This window comes from Myotis daubentonii, chromosome 17 (assembly GCF_963259705.1).
Source record: "Myotis daubentonii chromosome 17, mMyoDau2.1, whole genome shotgun sequence".
NCBI classification, from domain to species: domain Eukaryota; kingdom Metazoa; phylum Chordata; class Mammalia; order Chiroptera; family Vespertilionidae; genus Myotis; species Myotis daubentonii.
Genome location: NC_081856.1, coordinates 29,002,203 through 29,019,042, shown reverse-complemented (window position 1 = coordinate 29,019,042; position 16,840 = coordinate 29,002,203). Strand labels below are relative to the sequence as shown.

Genomic DNA, 16,840 nt, shown 5'->3' with positions numbered 1-16,840 from the left:
CAGACTTCTGGACTCAGAGGAATCCCCAAAGATTCTGTTTCAGTCGTCTGGGTTAGGAACTTTGCTTTTTTTAACCAAGCACCTCAGGTGACCAATAGACTAGTCAGCTTATTATTCAGATTATTCTGGTTGCACAGTGGAGAATGGATTGGAGGGGATCATAGTGGATGAGAAAACGTTGCCATGGTCTGATGAAAAATGGTGGAGGACTCACAGCTTGTGGTATTGACAGGACTTGTGAGTTAACTAGAAATGGAGACTAACAACTAGGTAGATGTAGATACATATATCCCTCTGGAAATTAGAGTTGGGTGGAGAGGTTAAAGAGTTCTGTTTATGAAATAACTGAGTAAGCGGTGTTAAAAGGAGGGTTGGAGCCAAAACCAGTTTGGCGCAGTGGATGGAGCGTCAGCCTGCGGACTGAAGGGTCCCGGGTTCGATTCCGATCAAGGGCATGTACCTGGGTTGCGGGCACATCCCCAGTGGGAGATGTGCAGGAGGTAGCTGATCGATGTTTCTCTCTCATCGATGTTTCTAACTCTCTATCTCTCTCCCTTCCTCTCTGTAAAAAATCAATAAAATATATTTTTTTTTTAAAAAAAAGGAGAGTTGGAGCTTAGAAGAGGTACTGGATATAGAGGTTTAATGGTCATGCTCATGTACGTAGTATTTAGTCCACAGGAATGAATGAAATCACCTGAAGAGTATCCTGCCTTCTACTATCCTTGCATTTTTATTTGCACAAATTCTCCAACCTATCTTTTTCTATTTTATTTTGAAACGTATCTCTCAGCCAAATATTCTCCAAACTACAGCCACAATGAACTAGTTGCAAAACACTTGTTGCATGCCCTCTCTTGTTTCTTTATCTTTGATATGCTTTCTTTTTGCAGCTCAGAAAGCCCTACTTTTCTGCCTCACCCTAGTTCAAATGACCTACTTGTATTCATACTCAATCTTTGAAACTCAGCCAGGCTTCTCTTCCTGTGAGAAGCCTTCCCTGAGCCCCAATACAACCACCTGGACAACCTTGATAATCATGACACCACAGTCACCTTTTCTAGTTAGTTCTTTAACCTCTGTGCTCCCATATTACTTATGTACATTCTTTAAGAGGTTTCAGATTGCCTAAGTGTGCTTAACACTTGTCCGCTGCTGAATAAATGTTTAGAATCATTTCATCCTAGCAGTTTCATTTATAATCTAATGTTCATAGCAGCATTATTTATAATAGCTAAGATCTGGAAATAGGCCAAGTGACCATCAGTAGATGGGTGGATAAAAAAGCTGCAGTACATTTACACAATGGAATATTATGCAGCTATAAAAAAGGATCTCTTACCTTTTGAGACAATATGAAAGGACCTGAAGATTATTATGCTAAGTGAAATAAGTCAATCAGAGAAAGACAAATATCACATACTCACTTATATGCAGAATCTCATGAACAAAATAAACTGACAAAATAGAAGCATGGAACAGACTGACAAATCTCAGAGGGAAGATGGGGTGGGAAGATATTAATCAGATAATTTATATGTATATATGATATATGCATGAGCCATGGTCAGAGATAATAGTGTGGTGAAGGCATGGGGAGTGGGTGGGAGTTGGGAGAAGGGGATCAATGGGGGATATCAGTAATACTTTCAACAAAGGTAAAAAAGTAAGTAAATAAAATTTACAATAAAAAAATCACACTCTGCGTACAGTGGAAAGACTTTTCTCTAGATTTTGCTCTAAATTTTCTCTAGAGACAGGAATAATTCAAATGACCAGCTTTTATAAAAGCTTGAAACAAATGACCAGCTTTTATAAAAGCTTGCAAATTCAGATTCATTAGGTATTTCAGAATATGAGGAAGAGGTATTTAAATGTCTTCCTACATATTAATTTATTCATGTGTTCATTTGTGTGTTCATGTATTTGTCCATGTGTGCATCCATCCACCTAGCAAACTTCTAATTAATATCCACCATCGGTTCAGCCATGTGTTGGGTTGCTGGAGAGAAAAAGATGAATGCAATGGCACAGGACCTCCCTAACTTCTTGCTCTAAGTTGAAGCAGGTAAGGTCATTTGGACCAGACTGTGAAAGAGCTATCCTTTGCTAAAATGCTCAGATTTCAGCCTGAAGGCAATAGAAAGTCAGTGGATGTCTTTAAGCAGATGAGTCACCTAATTGGAGTTATTATTTTGAGGCACAATATAGTGTACATGACGGACTAGTTTGGGGAAAGATCAAGGAAGATGAAAACCAGCCTTGTACTACTAGTTTTTATAAGTTAAGTGTTCCCTTTTTACAAAGGATCAAGCATGCAAGGTGAGTAACATGTCCAAGGATATATACATACATAGAAGAGGCAAAGAGGGATTCCAACTCTGACTGGTTTGCTCCCATAGCTCGTGCCCCCTCCCCTGTATATACCATGCTTCCTGTTACAGTGGTTCAGGTGAGAGGCCTGGAGCACAACAGTGCAGTGAGTAATCAGAGGAGAAACCAGCTTTGGGAACTGATGGGAAGTACTATGGGCAGAATTGAATGAGGGGTTGGGCAGGGGTGGGGGTGAAGGGACAGGCAGAAGGTAAAAATGGTAACTTCACGAAGATTAGAAACGTGAGGAGGAAGAGAGAATGATCTTAGAAGGGCATGTTGGTTTTGAGGTTTGTCTGCTTTTTCCAGAGTAAATACAGTATTAGTAGCAGATAGGGGCTTAAGAAGGATGAACAGGGTGGAATGATTTTGGATGACTAATTTAGGCTGGAATACCAGGCAAGACTTCATCCCGTTGGGCCTGTCCCCAACAAGAACGGCTGTTCAAATGAAGAATGAAGGTTTCCAAGGTATGAACCAAAATATTTGGTTTAAAAAAATCATAACTTTTCGTTCTGATTTGATGTGGCATTGGAAACACTGATGTAAAGGGGTCATTTGTTCTAGACAAGCTCAGAGTCCAGAGAATTTCTTTGCCACAAAGTCCTCATTATTCTATACTTTTTAGGGTAACTCTATCATTAACAAAAATTGACTACATGAGTATACTTGTATACTTGCAATAGTTTTACCTTATTATCAGACTGAATAAATTGAAAATTTGGCTGACACAAGGTACATCTTTGTTAAATGAAAAAAGCAAGTGGTAGAATAGCTCTACAATACTTCCCTATTACTCTGTTCATCTATCCGCACTGAAAAATTGGGATGAATAAACTCCAGATGCATAGCCATGGTGACCTCCTGGGTATGGGATTGCAGGGAGCTTTTACTTTATTTAAAGTAAATGTTAATTTCATTTAACTGTTCATCTTTAACGTTCTATATTGTTTGAAAAAATATTTTGCAACAAGAGGGTGTTTTCACAAGCTTAATATTTTACAGGAAAATCACAAAAATTTTTTAGAGTAAAATTCTACTTTATAAAAGAATCTATTAACTTTTTAATATCTTCGTAATTAATGGCGTGGGATGAATGAAGAAAAATGAGCACTAATGTTTAGAAAGATGTAGGCAATGATAATTTTTTAAAAATATATTTTTATTGATTTCAGAGAGGGAGAGAAACATTAATGATAAGAATCACTGATGGGTTGCCTCCTGCACACCCCACACTGCAGATCAAGCCAACAAACTGGGCATGTGCCTTGACTGGAAATCGAGCTGTGACCTCTTGGTTCATAGGTCGATGCTCAACCACTGAGCCACACCAGCCAGGCAGCAATGGCAATTTTAAAAGGAGAATGAAAGGGGCAGAGGGCTAACTGCATTACCAGGAATGGTGGAATGACTTGTCTTGGTAGCATTAATAAAGGCATAAATGTTAGTAATGATTTCTTCTCTGCACGTTGCTAAATTAATAACAACATGCTGGCATGAGTAACCATATTTGGTTGCTTGTTTCTTTGTTTAAATGTATTTTATCTTATTGATTAAAAAATATCCACCACCAATGTTGTGAAATTCAACTTTATTAACCTAAATTAAAAGATGTTTTATGACAAAGCCCAGATAAGTAAAACTATCTTTTTCTTTTCAGATCTAAAATGAATCTTGTATGGTAACAAAGCAAAACTAACTGAGTGAGCCAAAATAGAGACATTTAATTACTGAAGACATTTTTATTTTTTACTGTCCTTTCATGTGGCTCAAATTCATTGAATCCTGCTAAAACTCTATCCCTGTTATGTCCTAAAAATCATGTCACAAAAGTGTTCATCAGTTCGACTTTCACCAGGAGAAATCATTAGTATGTGAATGAGCTCAGTTATTGAGCTGATGTATTGAAGAGAATTGGGTTATTAGAAAATTCATGTGTTTTCACTTTACTTGTCCTTTCTCATGTATGTGTCTGTATTGTGCCTGTGCACTGGAAAATTAGAGGCTGAAAGGGTTGAAACTCTTTACAAAGAGTTCTTTTTATAAACATTTCAGTTATCAGATTTGGACACCACAGGAGGCCCTGCTAACAAAATCTCTCTTGTCACTGGCCGCCTGCTCATGTTCTTGGAGTGTCGCCAGCAGGTTCTATATCTGATTCCACTCTAGTGTGAGCATGTTTTATCAAACCAGGCTGGAGATTCTGAACAACAGAAAAGCTAGACACCTGGGTGCAACGCAAAAGCTGACTGTGCAGGAGCCGTAACCGTCTGTCCACATTCTATAGCTTTGGGGAAGTATTTCTTCTCCTCAAATACTAGCAGTCCCTATCTGGGGGGTTTCTGAAGGAATTGGATCTATACCTGCATGGCTAAAAATAACTTTCAAGGATGGGAGTGAACAGTGACCATTTACCCAGCAGCCCACGGACCCAGCAGCTTGGCAGTGTGGAAAGAGGGTGATGGTTTCTGCTGTCATATTCCTAGATGTCTGAACAATGACATTGATGGTTACCAGAAAGATTGTGGCTTGGACTGTATTTCTAAACCTTAACATTTACTTTTTTTTCATGCCTATCAAAGCAGCCACTGACTGCAGAAACATCAGGTGTGTTTGGAAGCAATCACCTGCTTTGTTACTCCGCAGGGACCTATATCAGTTTGGAGTTGTTGGCTGTCCATTCTTTCCTTAATTGGTTAAAGTCTGGATTTCTCATCTTTCTAACTCTGGTATCACCAAAAAAATACTCCTATCGAGGTCTCAGATAATTTCATATTGGCTGCTGTGTCAGAAACTAGCTACCTTCAGCCAGAACCATATTCTCTTCTTGAATACAAATTAGCTGCTTATTGCCCAGACTCCCTTAGTATGGGCTAGGAGACATGTTCTCAACCAATGGAATATGTTTCCAAATTACAAGTCAAGAGAATGAAGAAGTATGTGTGTCTTGTCCACCTGCTTCTTTCTCATTTGCCGCCTGAATGCAGAGACTCCAAGGTCTCACAGGAGGGTGGAGTCACGAGGAGATGGAAGGTGTTTGGGTACCAAAATTAGTCATGGAGGTCCGTGACTAATCAGGAACATTTGTATTATAATGTTAGATAATAAAGAAATCAACTTTTATTAAGAGCCCAGAAATATATATTAGTATTACATAGGAAATATAGCTGCTGTCACTCATACAACAGTTATTATAGACTATAAATCTACTATGTGCCAGGCACTCTTTTAGAGGTTTACAAGAGCCAGACACTGTGCTAGGTGCTAGGGATACACAAAAGAAAAGACACATTCTTAGTCCTCAATGAGCTCAACTCATCAATGAAGAGATAAGCAATTATAGCACAATAAGGAAGTGCTTATAATGTATTATATTATGTACAGGGAACTGAGATATCAGGGAAGAAATATCTACAAATGCCTAGAAAGAACTGAGATGTATCAGACATGGTGGAAATAGGGCCAGGAGAGAATAATTGGAGAGTTATTACATGACAAGGCATGAGGGCATGATTGTTTGGGCATTAGCAATGTTCAAGAGGGACTGGGATGTGAAGTCCAACAACAGGAGTGGATGGAGACAAGAGTGGAGAGGTGGCATTTCAAAAATTTATAGGCAGGTCCTATAGGCCTCAGGGAGGTGTGTGGAGTTTAAGCCAGGTGATGGGGAAATCACAAAAATACCCATTCCTCTCCACCCTCGATCATCACCTTCATGGCAGCAGATTATCTTCTAAGCCCTTGACTTTGATTTACGTCGACCTGGGGGATGTTAGGGCACATAATACAATGATAGGTTTGAAATTTGCTTGCATAGTTAAACTTACTCTCCTGTTTCTGCCTTTCACTGAGAAAACCTGCCTCAGGTGGCAGCCAGAAACCCGTGAAATAGACCTGCACCTACGCTGAGGCTGGGAGGCAAGCCCAGCAAAGCCCAGCAAATCCCAGCCCTAGTCAACTGAACTTCAGCCAACTCAAGGCTCTCTGAACCGCATCTTTCTGTTTTTATGAAGCCTTCTTTACATAGGCACCATTGATTACATTATTGGCCATTGAAGATTGATTCAGCTTCCAGCTCTCTCTCCTCCCTAGAGGTCATGGGGTGAGACTAAAAGTTCCAACTCTCTCTCTAATCACATGATTGGCCCCCTGACAACCAGCCCCCATCTTCAGCTGCTTTCCAAAAGTCACCTCATTAACATAACAAAAGACACTCTCATCATTTAGAAAATTTCAAGCGTGTTAGGAAATCTGTACCAGGAACAGAACACCATGATCGCAGGATACAGCTGTTATTCACATTTGTATCTCAAGCACTTAGACTAGTTTCTGGAATGTAAATATTGGTTGCCTGATTGATCCCTGGTTAATACAGACTGGAGAGTTGGCTACTAACCACTGCTTCGAAGGTTTAGGCTTCCAGATCAAATTTTCTGAAGCACATACACATTCACATTTCTCCAAGACTTTCTGCTCTGCACACACACCGTGCGCAGTAACAGTGCATAATAATAAAATCACTTTTCTAAGAAGTTATAAAAATATTTGATTTGGGCTTTGTGACTCTGCCAAAAAAAGTCAAGGGCAGATGCTTTATATTCAGAATTTTCTCTAAACCTCAAGGCCCTTTTTAGTTCTGTGATGGCTAACGAAGATGCCAGGTGGCATTGTCATCTCAGGGTCGATTCTGAATGATTTAATACAAGTGGACAAGCTGGAGCCCCACAGCGACCTACAAAGGCACAGGTGTTCCACTAGCAACACAGGGTCTTCTAGCCGCCACTGTTTGCAAGCCTTTCATAGGTATTAACGTTGGAATTAAAAAGGGAGGGCTGAGCTCGAAGTTCAGCCTTGAAATGAAGATTGGTTTGAAATCAAAGAGCTTCTAATGGACCAAATGGAAGTGACACAGACATGTGTGTCCTTCAGAGGTGCTGTGTGCTGTCTCCACGTGGAAAATGGATCCTCAGGCTTCCTGGCAGCCCACCTCAAGAAAGCTGGCCCTCAGGGGCAGAGACTGCCTCTGTTTTACCAGTAGCGGAGCTCAGGTTTGCATTCTTTGAAGGCGAAGCCCTGAGCAGTAGTGATGCTGCAAAAGTACTCAACTCTTACTTTAGATTTTTGGGCAGAGAGAGAGAGAGAATTACCATTTCTCTGTAAGAGTCTGTGTTTAAGTTGAACTGGAGCCTTAATGTCTGTCTTGGAAGGATCGGACCTTCTGAAATAGGGTTCTATCCAATTCAAACGGGGCATTGTAGAGATTGGCAGCAGGATCCCTCCTGGGGCTTCTGGCTTCGCACACTCAGAACTTGCTACCTGTTCCATGGTGGGATTTTCAGCCAGGAAAGACCTGGACATTGAATGTTGTTCTTGGCTGAGGGTGGGACGAACCCCGTTTTCCAGGAGAAGGTAGGAAAACAAATCAGTCGACTGCAGCATAGAAAAAAAGATGGGGGCACAGGCAGGGGAGCAGTGTCGAGATCTGGCTGGGAGGGAATTAGCAAGAAAGGAGAAGAAACTGTAGTAAGAATATGATAAAAATGGCAATTTACATGCATTTTTTTCCAGGAGATTTTTTTTTTCAATTACAGTTTACATCCAATATTATTTTGTATTGGTAAGACAATCATATACTTTACAACGTGATCTCCCCCCATGTTTCCAGTACCCACGTGGCACCACACATAGTAATTTTTCCCATTGATTTCAAGAGAAAGTGGGAGAAAGGAGGGAGAGAAGAGGAAGAGGGAGAAGGGGAGAAGGAGGGGAAGAAACATCAATTGGTTGCTTCCCACATGCACCCCTACCGGGGCTGGGGAACCTGCAACCCAGGTACATGCCCCTGACAGGGAATCAAACCCCCTACTCGAACCCAAGACCCTTGGGTCCGCTGGCCAACACTCTAACCACGGAGAACACCCAGCCAGGGTACTTTGTACTTCTTAATCACTTCACCTTTTTCACCCACCCTCTACTCCCCCTACTTTAGTCTTTTCTCTGTATCTGAGTCTGTTTCCATTTTGTTTGCGCATGCATATTTTAAACCTCCTTCATTTGGGTTAAATCTTACAAATGAAACAAAATTCTGCCCTTCGATCCTTTTAAAGATGGCAGTGTTGCTTCATGACCACCAGTCCTAGTCTCTGGGCCAGCCCATGGCCCTGTATGTCTAAATCGAGAGACATTATTTATCAATCTGGCCAGCCACAATCCTCAGTATTCACTTTGTAAATTTAGAGTAGAAATTGGAATATGAAAGGAAAGGATTGCATTCTGGGCAAAGGATGGCTTTAAAGACTTGCTTTATGTTGGCTCATCTGCTGGGTCCCAATTGAACCCAAGATCTCCCACACCTGGAGGTGTGAATAGGCTCTGACAACAGCGTTGCTCTGCCCATCCAGGTCTTGCAGTGAGGAGCTCCCTACTGTGGCCCAGCCCTGTCAAGGAGATGGCACCAGACTTTTGTACAGTATCTCACTTGTGGCCACTTCTGCTGAAGGATGTGATGAACCAGTAATTACAGTGAGTACATATGTCCAATAATCCTACAATGTGGCGTATGCATTCCTAAAAAAGAATCCCTCTGCGATGGAATTTTGCGCCCCCAAAATAATAGGACGTATGGGAAAATGGAGTTGTGGCAGAAAACTCAAACACTGACCCACCATGTAAGTGATACAAGAAAACTACCACAATTTTAATTTAAGCATCTTAAGTTCTTCATAAAGACACATTCTATTAAATGTAGAATGTTATTTTGAGAAGACATGAAGTTTGCCCGGTAGAGGTGTTTATAATTTTTCAAATGAAATGGGGTAGATGGCTGTGACTTCTTGTCTTGTTTCTCCGTTCCTCCGAACTGGCTTGAAATAGAAATCCAACTCCCATGGTTGTGTTCTTTGCGCCCCACATACAGAAGCTGTCCTGTGGCCCCAGATGAGATCAGATGGCACAACTGCTCTCATGCTGCGTGAGGCTGCAGTTATCTTCAGCCAACTGCTGAGGAGGCCTTTCCCATTTTCGGTTACCAGGAGAGCGGGCAATTATTGGAAGTTAAGATGAAGCCCTCTGTTGCTTTTGTTCTCGGCGTTGTCTCCTCTGTTCATCCTTGTATTACTTTGGGCCAACTGGACATTGCAATGTCACGTTTTCTTACTTCGAAACATTGCAGTACTCGAGGCTCCTTTTGCCTTTGCTACTTCTAATATGGACACATCCTCAGGTTTTACTGAGAAACTGCCGCCGGCAGTGCACTTGGCTTGGGTGAAGTGGAGAGATAAGGTGTTTCGCATTATTCTCCCACAGGTCATTATGATCGGCTGGATGCTTTTCACATTTACCTGGTGTTACCCAATAGCGCCGCACACGGGCTCCTGGTGGAAAATCGTGTATGAGCAAGTACCTGTTTGGTTTTAATGACTTAATTCTTTATGTGCACCAATTTTCACATTACAGACATACATAGTAACAGAATATATACATCAGTTTGCGTTTCCTTCCCAAATGATTCTTGAAATGATTAGGGTTTCCTTCTTTTTCTGCAAGAATTTTTATTTTTTAAAGTTCTCTTCTGTTTCATCTCTTCATTTTACTTCGATCCTATTGGCTCAGGCTGTCTTCCTCCCTCAGGTTGCTGGGTCTCCTTCACCAGAGTTGTGGTTTTATTTGGCTGCTTGTAGATGTGGTCTCTTAGGGCATGTGCAGGTCAGGCTGGTAAACATTCAAGCAATGGCAAATGGGCTATTGATTTGGTGCTAAAGCCTCTCTGCTCTGGTTCTCTCCAAAAGTAAAATGGAGTTAGTTCCTAACAGCAGGGAGGAGCATTCATTTGCCAACATAGAGCTCCAGTGTAGGTCTCTATCGGTCTGTAGGATCAGCAGTCCCCCCTCCCCGACCCCCAGCAAGCAAGGTTGACGATTGAATATTTAATATTATGATGCTTGGGCTCAATATTCTTATAGAACATTTTATCTCACCTCTTCAAATCCTGCAGTTTTGTTGGAAACAAAGACTTTCTTCCATGAGCGTTTCTAAACCAAGAACTGTGTATCAGGGAGGATGCTTAGGATGCACGAGACAAAAATTCCTCCTGGTTAAAGCTGCTGCCCCAGGAGCTTGGGGCTTGTTTCCTATAGGCGCCCAACTAAGATGACCATGTCAGAGGTCAGGGGTGAAGTAGGGGTGCAGCTTTTTGGTCCAACAGTTTTTATTTTTATTATTTCCTTTGTTTTTGGTCCAACAGTTTAAATCTAACTGCCACTTCGCTGTGAATGGCAGCTGTTGACCTGTACCAGGTTATGCTTGTGTTATTACAGAATTTGTGATACGTAAATATAAATACACTTTTTCTCATCTATCAATGGCTAAGGCCATGGGCTTTTGAGCCAATCAACCCAGATTTAAATCAGTTCTGTGACCTTGATAAGGAGAGGATAACACTATACACATTATAGGGCTGATGTATGGTGTAAGTAAATTAATTTATGTAAAGCAGTTGTGCCCTGCACACCAGCAGGTGGTTTCTAGCAACACTTCATGTTTAATGCCAGCTACTGAAACATACATCAGAGGCCACACATTATCACATCAGCAACTCTGACACCCAGGTGCACATATTTATTTACAATCTCTCTATAGTTCCTTTCCACTCTGCAGTAGCCTGTACACTCTTTGCTGGGGCATGTGTTGGGGGAAGATGTGTAATTTCTGTTTTCCCGATGCTTAGCACTATGCCTGGCATGTAGCAAGCGTTCAATACACTTTGCTGAATGGATGGGAAAGATGGTCTGAAATCCACACCTTAATTGGGTAGGGCAGTGGTCAGCAAACTGTGGCTCGGCAAACCACAGCTCGCGAGCCACATGGGGCTCTTTGGCCCCTTGAGTGTGGCTCTTCCACAAAATACTGGCTCTTCCACAAAATACCGACTTCTGCGCATGGGCCAAGAAGTTTCAGTCACACTGTACGTGCCCGCCCCCACGTGGTATTTTGTGGAAGAGCCACACTCGAGGGGCCAAAGAGCCGCATGTGGCTCACGAGCTGCGGTTTGCTGACCACGGGGCTAGGGCAAGAGAAAGGAAAACAAGAAAGAAAAAACATCATAAAAATGGCCAAATACAGTGGCTTAGCATTTAATTTCTAGAGACCAGATTTTGCTAGATTATTCCAGCAGCTCAATCTAAGTGCCCAGGACAGAAGTGAGTAGGAGCCTATGGAGGTACAGAGACATGGCACAGGGGTCTGCAAACAGCACAGAGCGGGCAGTGAGGTTTCTAGGGAATAGTTAGGCATTTCTTTGTTATTTTGGTATCATGGGAACCAAGAGGCTAGATGGGGAAAGGATGGTAGTAGTTTGTAAATACTTCAGGGGAAATCTTACCCTGCTGAGAGGAAGGGTCAATTTAGAAGGACAGGAGGTTAGATAAAGTAGTCACGGAAGGAAAAGTGAAGGTGGCTCTCTTCCCAGTTGGCAGGAAGAGTGGTGGGGAACTTGAGGAAATGTGCACAGATGGGTCCTTATTAGCAACTTTCACTGCAATGCTACCCAGGACTTGTTTTTTTCATAAATGCAAAATGGAATAGTTAGCCAACTTTATTCTTATCACTACTGATAACATTCAAATCCAATTTACATGACAGCAGTTCTATAAAATAATGTATTCTAATGCAATTTCCTGTAGAAGGAAGATCCCTTCCTAACCTTTCTCCACCACCTTTCAGCGCCCATAACAGCTTCCACCCCAATGCAGGAGCGCTTAACTTGGCCCTGCAGGTCAGGGGAAACTCATCAGGAAGAAGTTTCAATCACCTCGTTGTGATTTTCTGCAATTTTCATTTCTTTTTTTTTTTTTTTAAATATATTTTATTGATCTTTTACAGAGAGAAAGGGAGAGAGACAGAGAGTTAGAAACATCGATCAGCTGCCTCCTGCACATCTCCCACTGGGGATGTGCCCGCAACCCAGGTACATGCCTTTGACCGGAATCGAACCTGGGACCCCTCAGTCCGCAGGCCGACGCTCTATCCGCTGAGCCAAACCGGTTTTGGCCAATTTTCATTTCTTTACAGGCGGTAATCTTCAGGTCTGAAACAAAAAAATCAACATTTATGTCTTCGTGAATCATTATTTCATTTTCACTCGCCTGATGAAGGAAGATTATTTCTCCAATTTCACATGACATTAACTGTTCATCCAGAAACATCTACAGACATTATTTTCTAAGTTTTTGGTGAAAAACACTAAAGCCAAATCCTTATCAAGTAGAATGGTTAAGTGCAGATGGTTAATTTGCCACCAGAGGTGGTAGTGGTGCACAATATTATGGCCAAGGGACTAGATACTTGCAAAACACTGCATCTCAATAACATGAAACAAATACATCTCAAAAATGCAGAGGCTCAGATTAGAACATGGGAATGATAGAGGCCAACACATTTACATTATCTTGAAAATGGGACATTTCTACAAAAAAAAAAATCTTCAGGAAAAATCTTTTGGGAAAGTCTAGTTTTCACTGTAAAATGGTGGGAAATCCGTTTGGTTTGTGAATAAAATAAAACATACAGCTATAAAACACATAGTTTGTGATACAGTTTAATTAGAGACACTTAATATTATTTGCTCCATTAAGATAACTTATTTTCTAAGGGAAAAAAGCATCTGCATTTCCATTGTAAGTCCATAAAATTGGGTATAAGTGTAATAAATCTCAAAAGTATTTTATTCTTCTCCCTTAGGTCTTATGTCTTCTCTTCTTCTTTTTTTAAAAAATTATCTTTATTGCTAAAGTATTACAGATAGGTCTTATGTCTTTTCATTCCTAAATCATATTTCTCAGTATCATGCTTACTCCAACAAAATATTTAAGACTAGAATAAAATTTGGATAGAAGAGTAATCTTAAAAACAGTAAAAGGTTGGTTTGAGTTTTAAGTCATTTCCATTGTATAGATGAGATTATTTAAAGTTAACCATTCCAGGAAATCCAGTGACAACACATATTCCTTGAACTAAAGGCTGTCCAGGTAACAGTGAGGCAGAGTAATGCTGCCTTTACACTCATTTCTCCTGGCCCTGCACCACCAGCCTGATTAGAAAAAGTTTAACAGTGCATTTATTTTTTTTAAATATATTTTTATTGATTTCAGAGAAGAAGGGAGGGAGAGATAGAAACATGAATGATGAGAGAGAATCACTGACTGACTGCCTCCTGCACACTCCCTACTAGGGATCAAGGTGGTACCCCAGGCATGTGCCCTGACCAGAAATGTGACCTCCTGATTCATAGGTCGACACTCAACCACTGAATCACACCAGCCTGGCTCAACAGTGCTTTAAGAAAAAAAAAATTAAACTCAAAAGACTTAAAAATTTGTTTAAATCATATTATTGTTCATTCAATTAAAACTAACAGAAATTGTTACATTCAATTTTTGCATTAAAATCTTAAATTCTGTTGGCTAATATAGTAAATGATTTGGTTTTGATCATTTAAAGAGAGATTGCTTTTTATTTTAACAACTAGTTCTAATCTGTTCATATCCAAAAGAACAGTGTAGAACAATTTAGAATGCCTAATTTGAGCAAAATTCAGCACTGGAAATACTGAGGTATATGGTTTGAGCCAATGCTGAGCTGGTTAAAGTGAATGGGAAAGTTGGAATGTAACCTTGCTCCTAGGTCCAGCTAATACTGAAGAGCAGCGAATTAAGTTAAATCTTGTAGGAAAATGTTACATGACTAGATGAGCATGAAATTATGGAAAATCTTGAAGATGTCTAGATCCTTGCTCCTTGGGTTTTGAAAAGGCAAAAACCCTTCTCCACTGTCTGTAATGAAGTCTTTGAACTGAAGCACATTTTCTAAAGGCAGAAGGAAAAATAGGATTTTTCTGCATATGAATTTAACAAAAACTAGAACTCTGTAAATGCTTAGGATTAAAGGCTTTTGCATCAGAGGGCATGCACTAGGCTTACATCTCTGCTGTGTCCTAGAGCTATACTGGACAGGACGTTCTCCAGGTTGCCTTTCCAGTGCCAATGTTCTGGCATCTGGAACCCTCTTTTCTTTCTCCAGAGCTGCCTGGATTACCTGTAAAACAACCTAAACATAATCCTACTTTCAGGGAAGAGAATTCTAGGGCCGTTCGTGGTTGTCCTCATACCTCCTCCCTTTCATCCCTACCACCCTCTCTCCCTTGTGGTCCCACTTCTAATAGCACATTCTGTGAAGGGCATTAAACACTATGAACAAGGTTTTTCATAATAAACATCTGTTTTCAAGCATTTATTGATGCTGAAACTTTCCACATTTAGTTTCTCTACAAAGGTGAGAATTTTGCTTAAAATAAAACAGTACTGACTTTAATGTGTGAGACATAAAAATCCATTTCTTTTTTGTTTGTTTGTTTGGTTTTATCACTGTGGATAATTTGAAGCAATTCTAGTTGAAAATTTTCACATACCTAGTTTTTCCTAAGAAAGTTCTCTTACAGAATTTTAAAAAAATGAAAACAAAGAGCTTAAAATGATCCAAGTTTTATTTTTAACCTACATAATGAAACATTTCCATTACAGTGCTAGCAGTATGATTTCCATGATTATTGTGGTTTTGTAATGTGTTGGCAAAACTGCAATGACTATGGAAATAATTATCGATAGTAATGAAATAAGCTAACCATTTGAAAGCTATAATCTCAGCAAATTTTGAAAAAAAGGATAGTGCTGTTGTTGTTTCTTTGAGAAATAAGTTCTAAGTGAGCACCCTACACACTTACACAGGGCAAACACACATCTACTCTGTACCATCAAAAAGCCCAAAATGTAACTTCATAACATATAACATTTATATGTATATCCATAAGATGTAAAAGTACTAAGCTATCAAGTGTATCCATTAATTTAAGAAGTGAGGTATATAGGCAATACTTCTCATATGAAAAATGGATTTTAACTATAAAAAAATATTTACAGTTTTCTCAAAAATTAGTTCTTCCCTTCTTGTTTGCCATTGTTTTGAAAATGACTAAACAACTACATAAAAAAATCTCATGTTTGCTGAAGTTAGGCCTGAGAGAATTTTGTAAGTAATTTAAAATAATTTAAATTAAATTCTAACAATGATAGCTTTTCATTAAGATTTAAAAAATGTTGTCAATTACCAACTGGGTTCAATGCTTAGTTTGACAATTATTATTGTTGTTCAAAAGCTTTCTGTCTAGTAGAAAAACTAATATTTAACCAAAAGCTAATGATAATTCCAATTACAAAATGTACATTTTTATATTATGAAAATATTTCAAGTTTTATTGCTAGGGAAACAAAAAAAACAAAGCAAGCTATTTTTGTGTCCATTTATTTATGATGCAATCCAGGTACATCTGTTTGAGTCAAGTCTCTGCAGATTCACCAGCAGATCCTTCTTGGATAAATTCCAGTTACTACATTCGAAAAAAAGATTATATTCTTGGCTTAGCTATTTTGGGTGGAACAGAAGCATATTTTAAGCAAGTTCCTTCTCCAAAATGAGGAAAAAAATTTTTTCCTTATGAAAGCAAATGTACTAGTAATAAGAAATCCCATTTTCAATGGACTGCACTGCATGATACCTCAAAAAATTTAATTCTAGTGAACATAATAACATTCAATTCTACAGCTTTATTACATTGCAAATAACTAAAATGGCATCATCCATTAAGGTAGTCACTAGCCACATGAGGCTATTGAAATTTAAATTAATTAAAATTACATATAATTAAATATTCAGCTCCTCAGGGTAAGTACTCAAGATCTACATGTGGCCAAGAGCTACTACAGTAGACAGCTCTGATTTGGAGCTTTTTCATCATTGTGGAAAGTTCTGTTAGTCCTGAACTAAAAGATTATCTGTTTCTTAGATAATTTTTGGATAATCCAAAAATGCAAACTTTTTCCTTATTACATACATTCCACAGTAATAAAAACTAACTAGATTTGATGTTAGCTCTAAAGTGCGGAATAAAATATTAACTGATTTATGTTTAGTAACTAGTACCCATATCATAATATATCCTCAAATTTTACTAAGTTATACATACCTAATTATTTTGGTAACACAAGTTAATATATAGGATGGGGCAAAAGTAGGTCTACAGTTGCTCAGATGGAAAATAATGCATCAATTCCTAAGTAATAATACAAGAATAAACTCTGTGTTTTGCATACTCACAAACTGTAAGCCTACTTCTGCCCCACCCTGTATGTGGTGTGGTTACTTGTGAGGAAAGATCACAACTTTAATAGCATAAAGGAGAGCCTGGTATCTAGTAAATATTCCAGCTACAAGGAAACCTGGAATGAAAAGAAAGAGTAAGGGACTTATTTCATGCAGAAGTAACAGCAGAACAAGGGCAAGGAAGAGTTAAATTGGACAAAAAGACTGCCAGTCTTAAGCAGTCTGCTGTTGCTTGAACAGTGCAGTGGAGTGGGAA

At 39.5% G+C, this 16,840-nt stretch overlaps 1 protein-coding gene across 5 annotated transcripts in view; it reads right to left on the bottom strand.

Annotated features, from left to right (window-relative positions):
* Positions 1-3,949: 3,949 nt before the first annotated feature.
* The window catches only part of MRPL13 (mitochondrial ribosomal protein L13), a 30,883-nt gene continuing 17,992 nt past the window's right edge, over positions 3,950-16,840 (bottom strand). For 2 of the 5 annotated variants that reach the window (XM_059671806.1, XM_059671810.1), the window contains exon 7: positions 12,298-12,457. In XM_059671806.1, coding sequence (XP_059527789.1) covers positions 12,436-12,457 — 22 coding nt within the window. In that variant the 3' untranslated portion in view covers positions 12,298-12,435. Of the gene's footprint in view, positions 7,860-11,953; positions 12,215-12,297; positions 12,458-16,840 lie in introns of those variants that run through there. The other 3 variants (XM_059671808.1, XM_059671809.1, XM_059671807.1) reach the window with 3 other exon arrangements.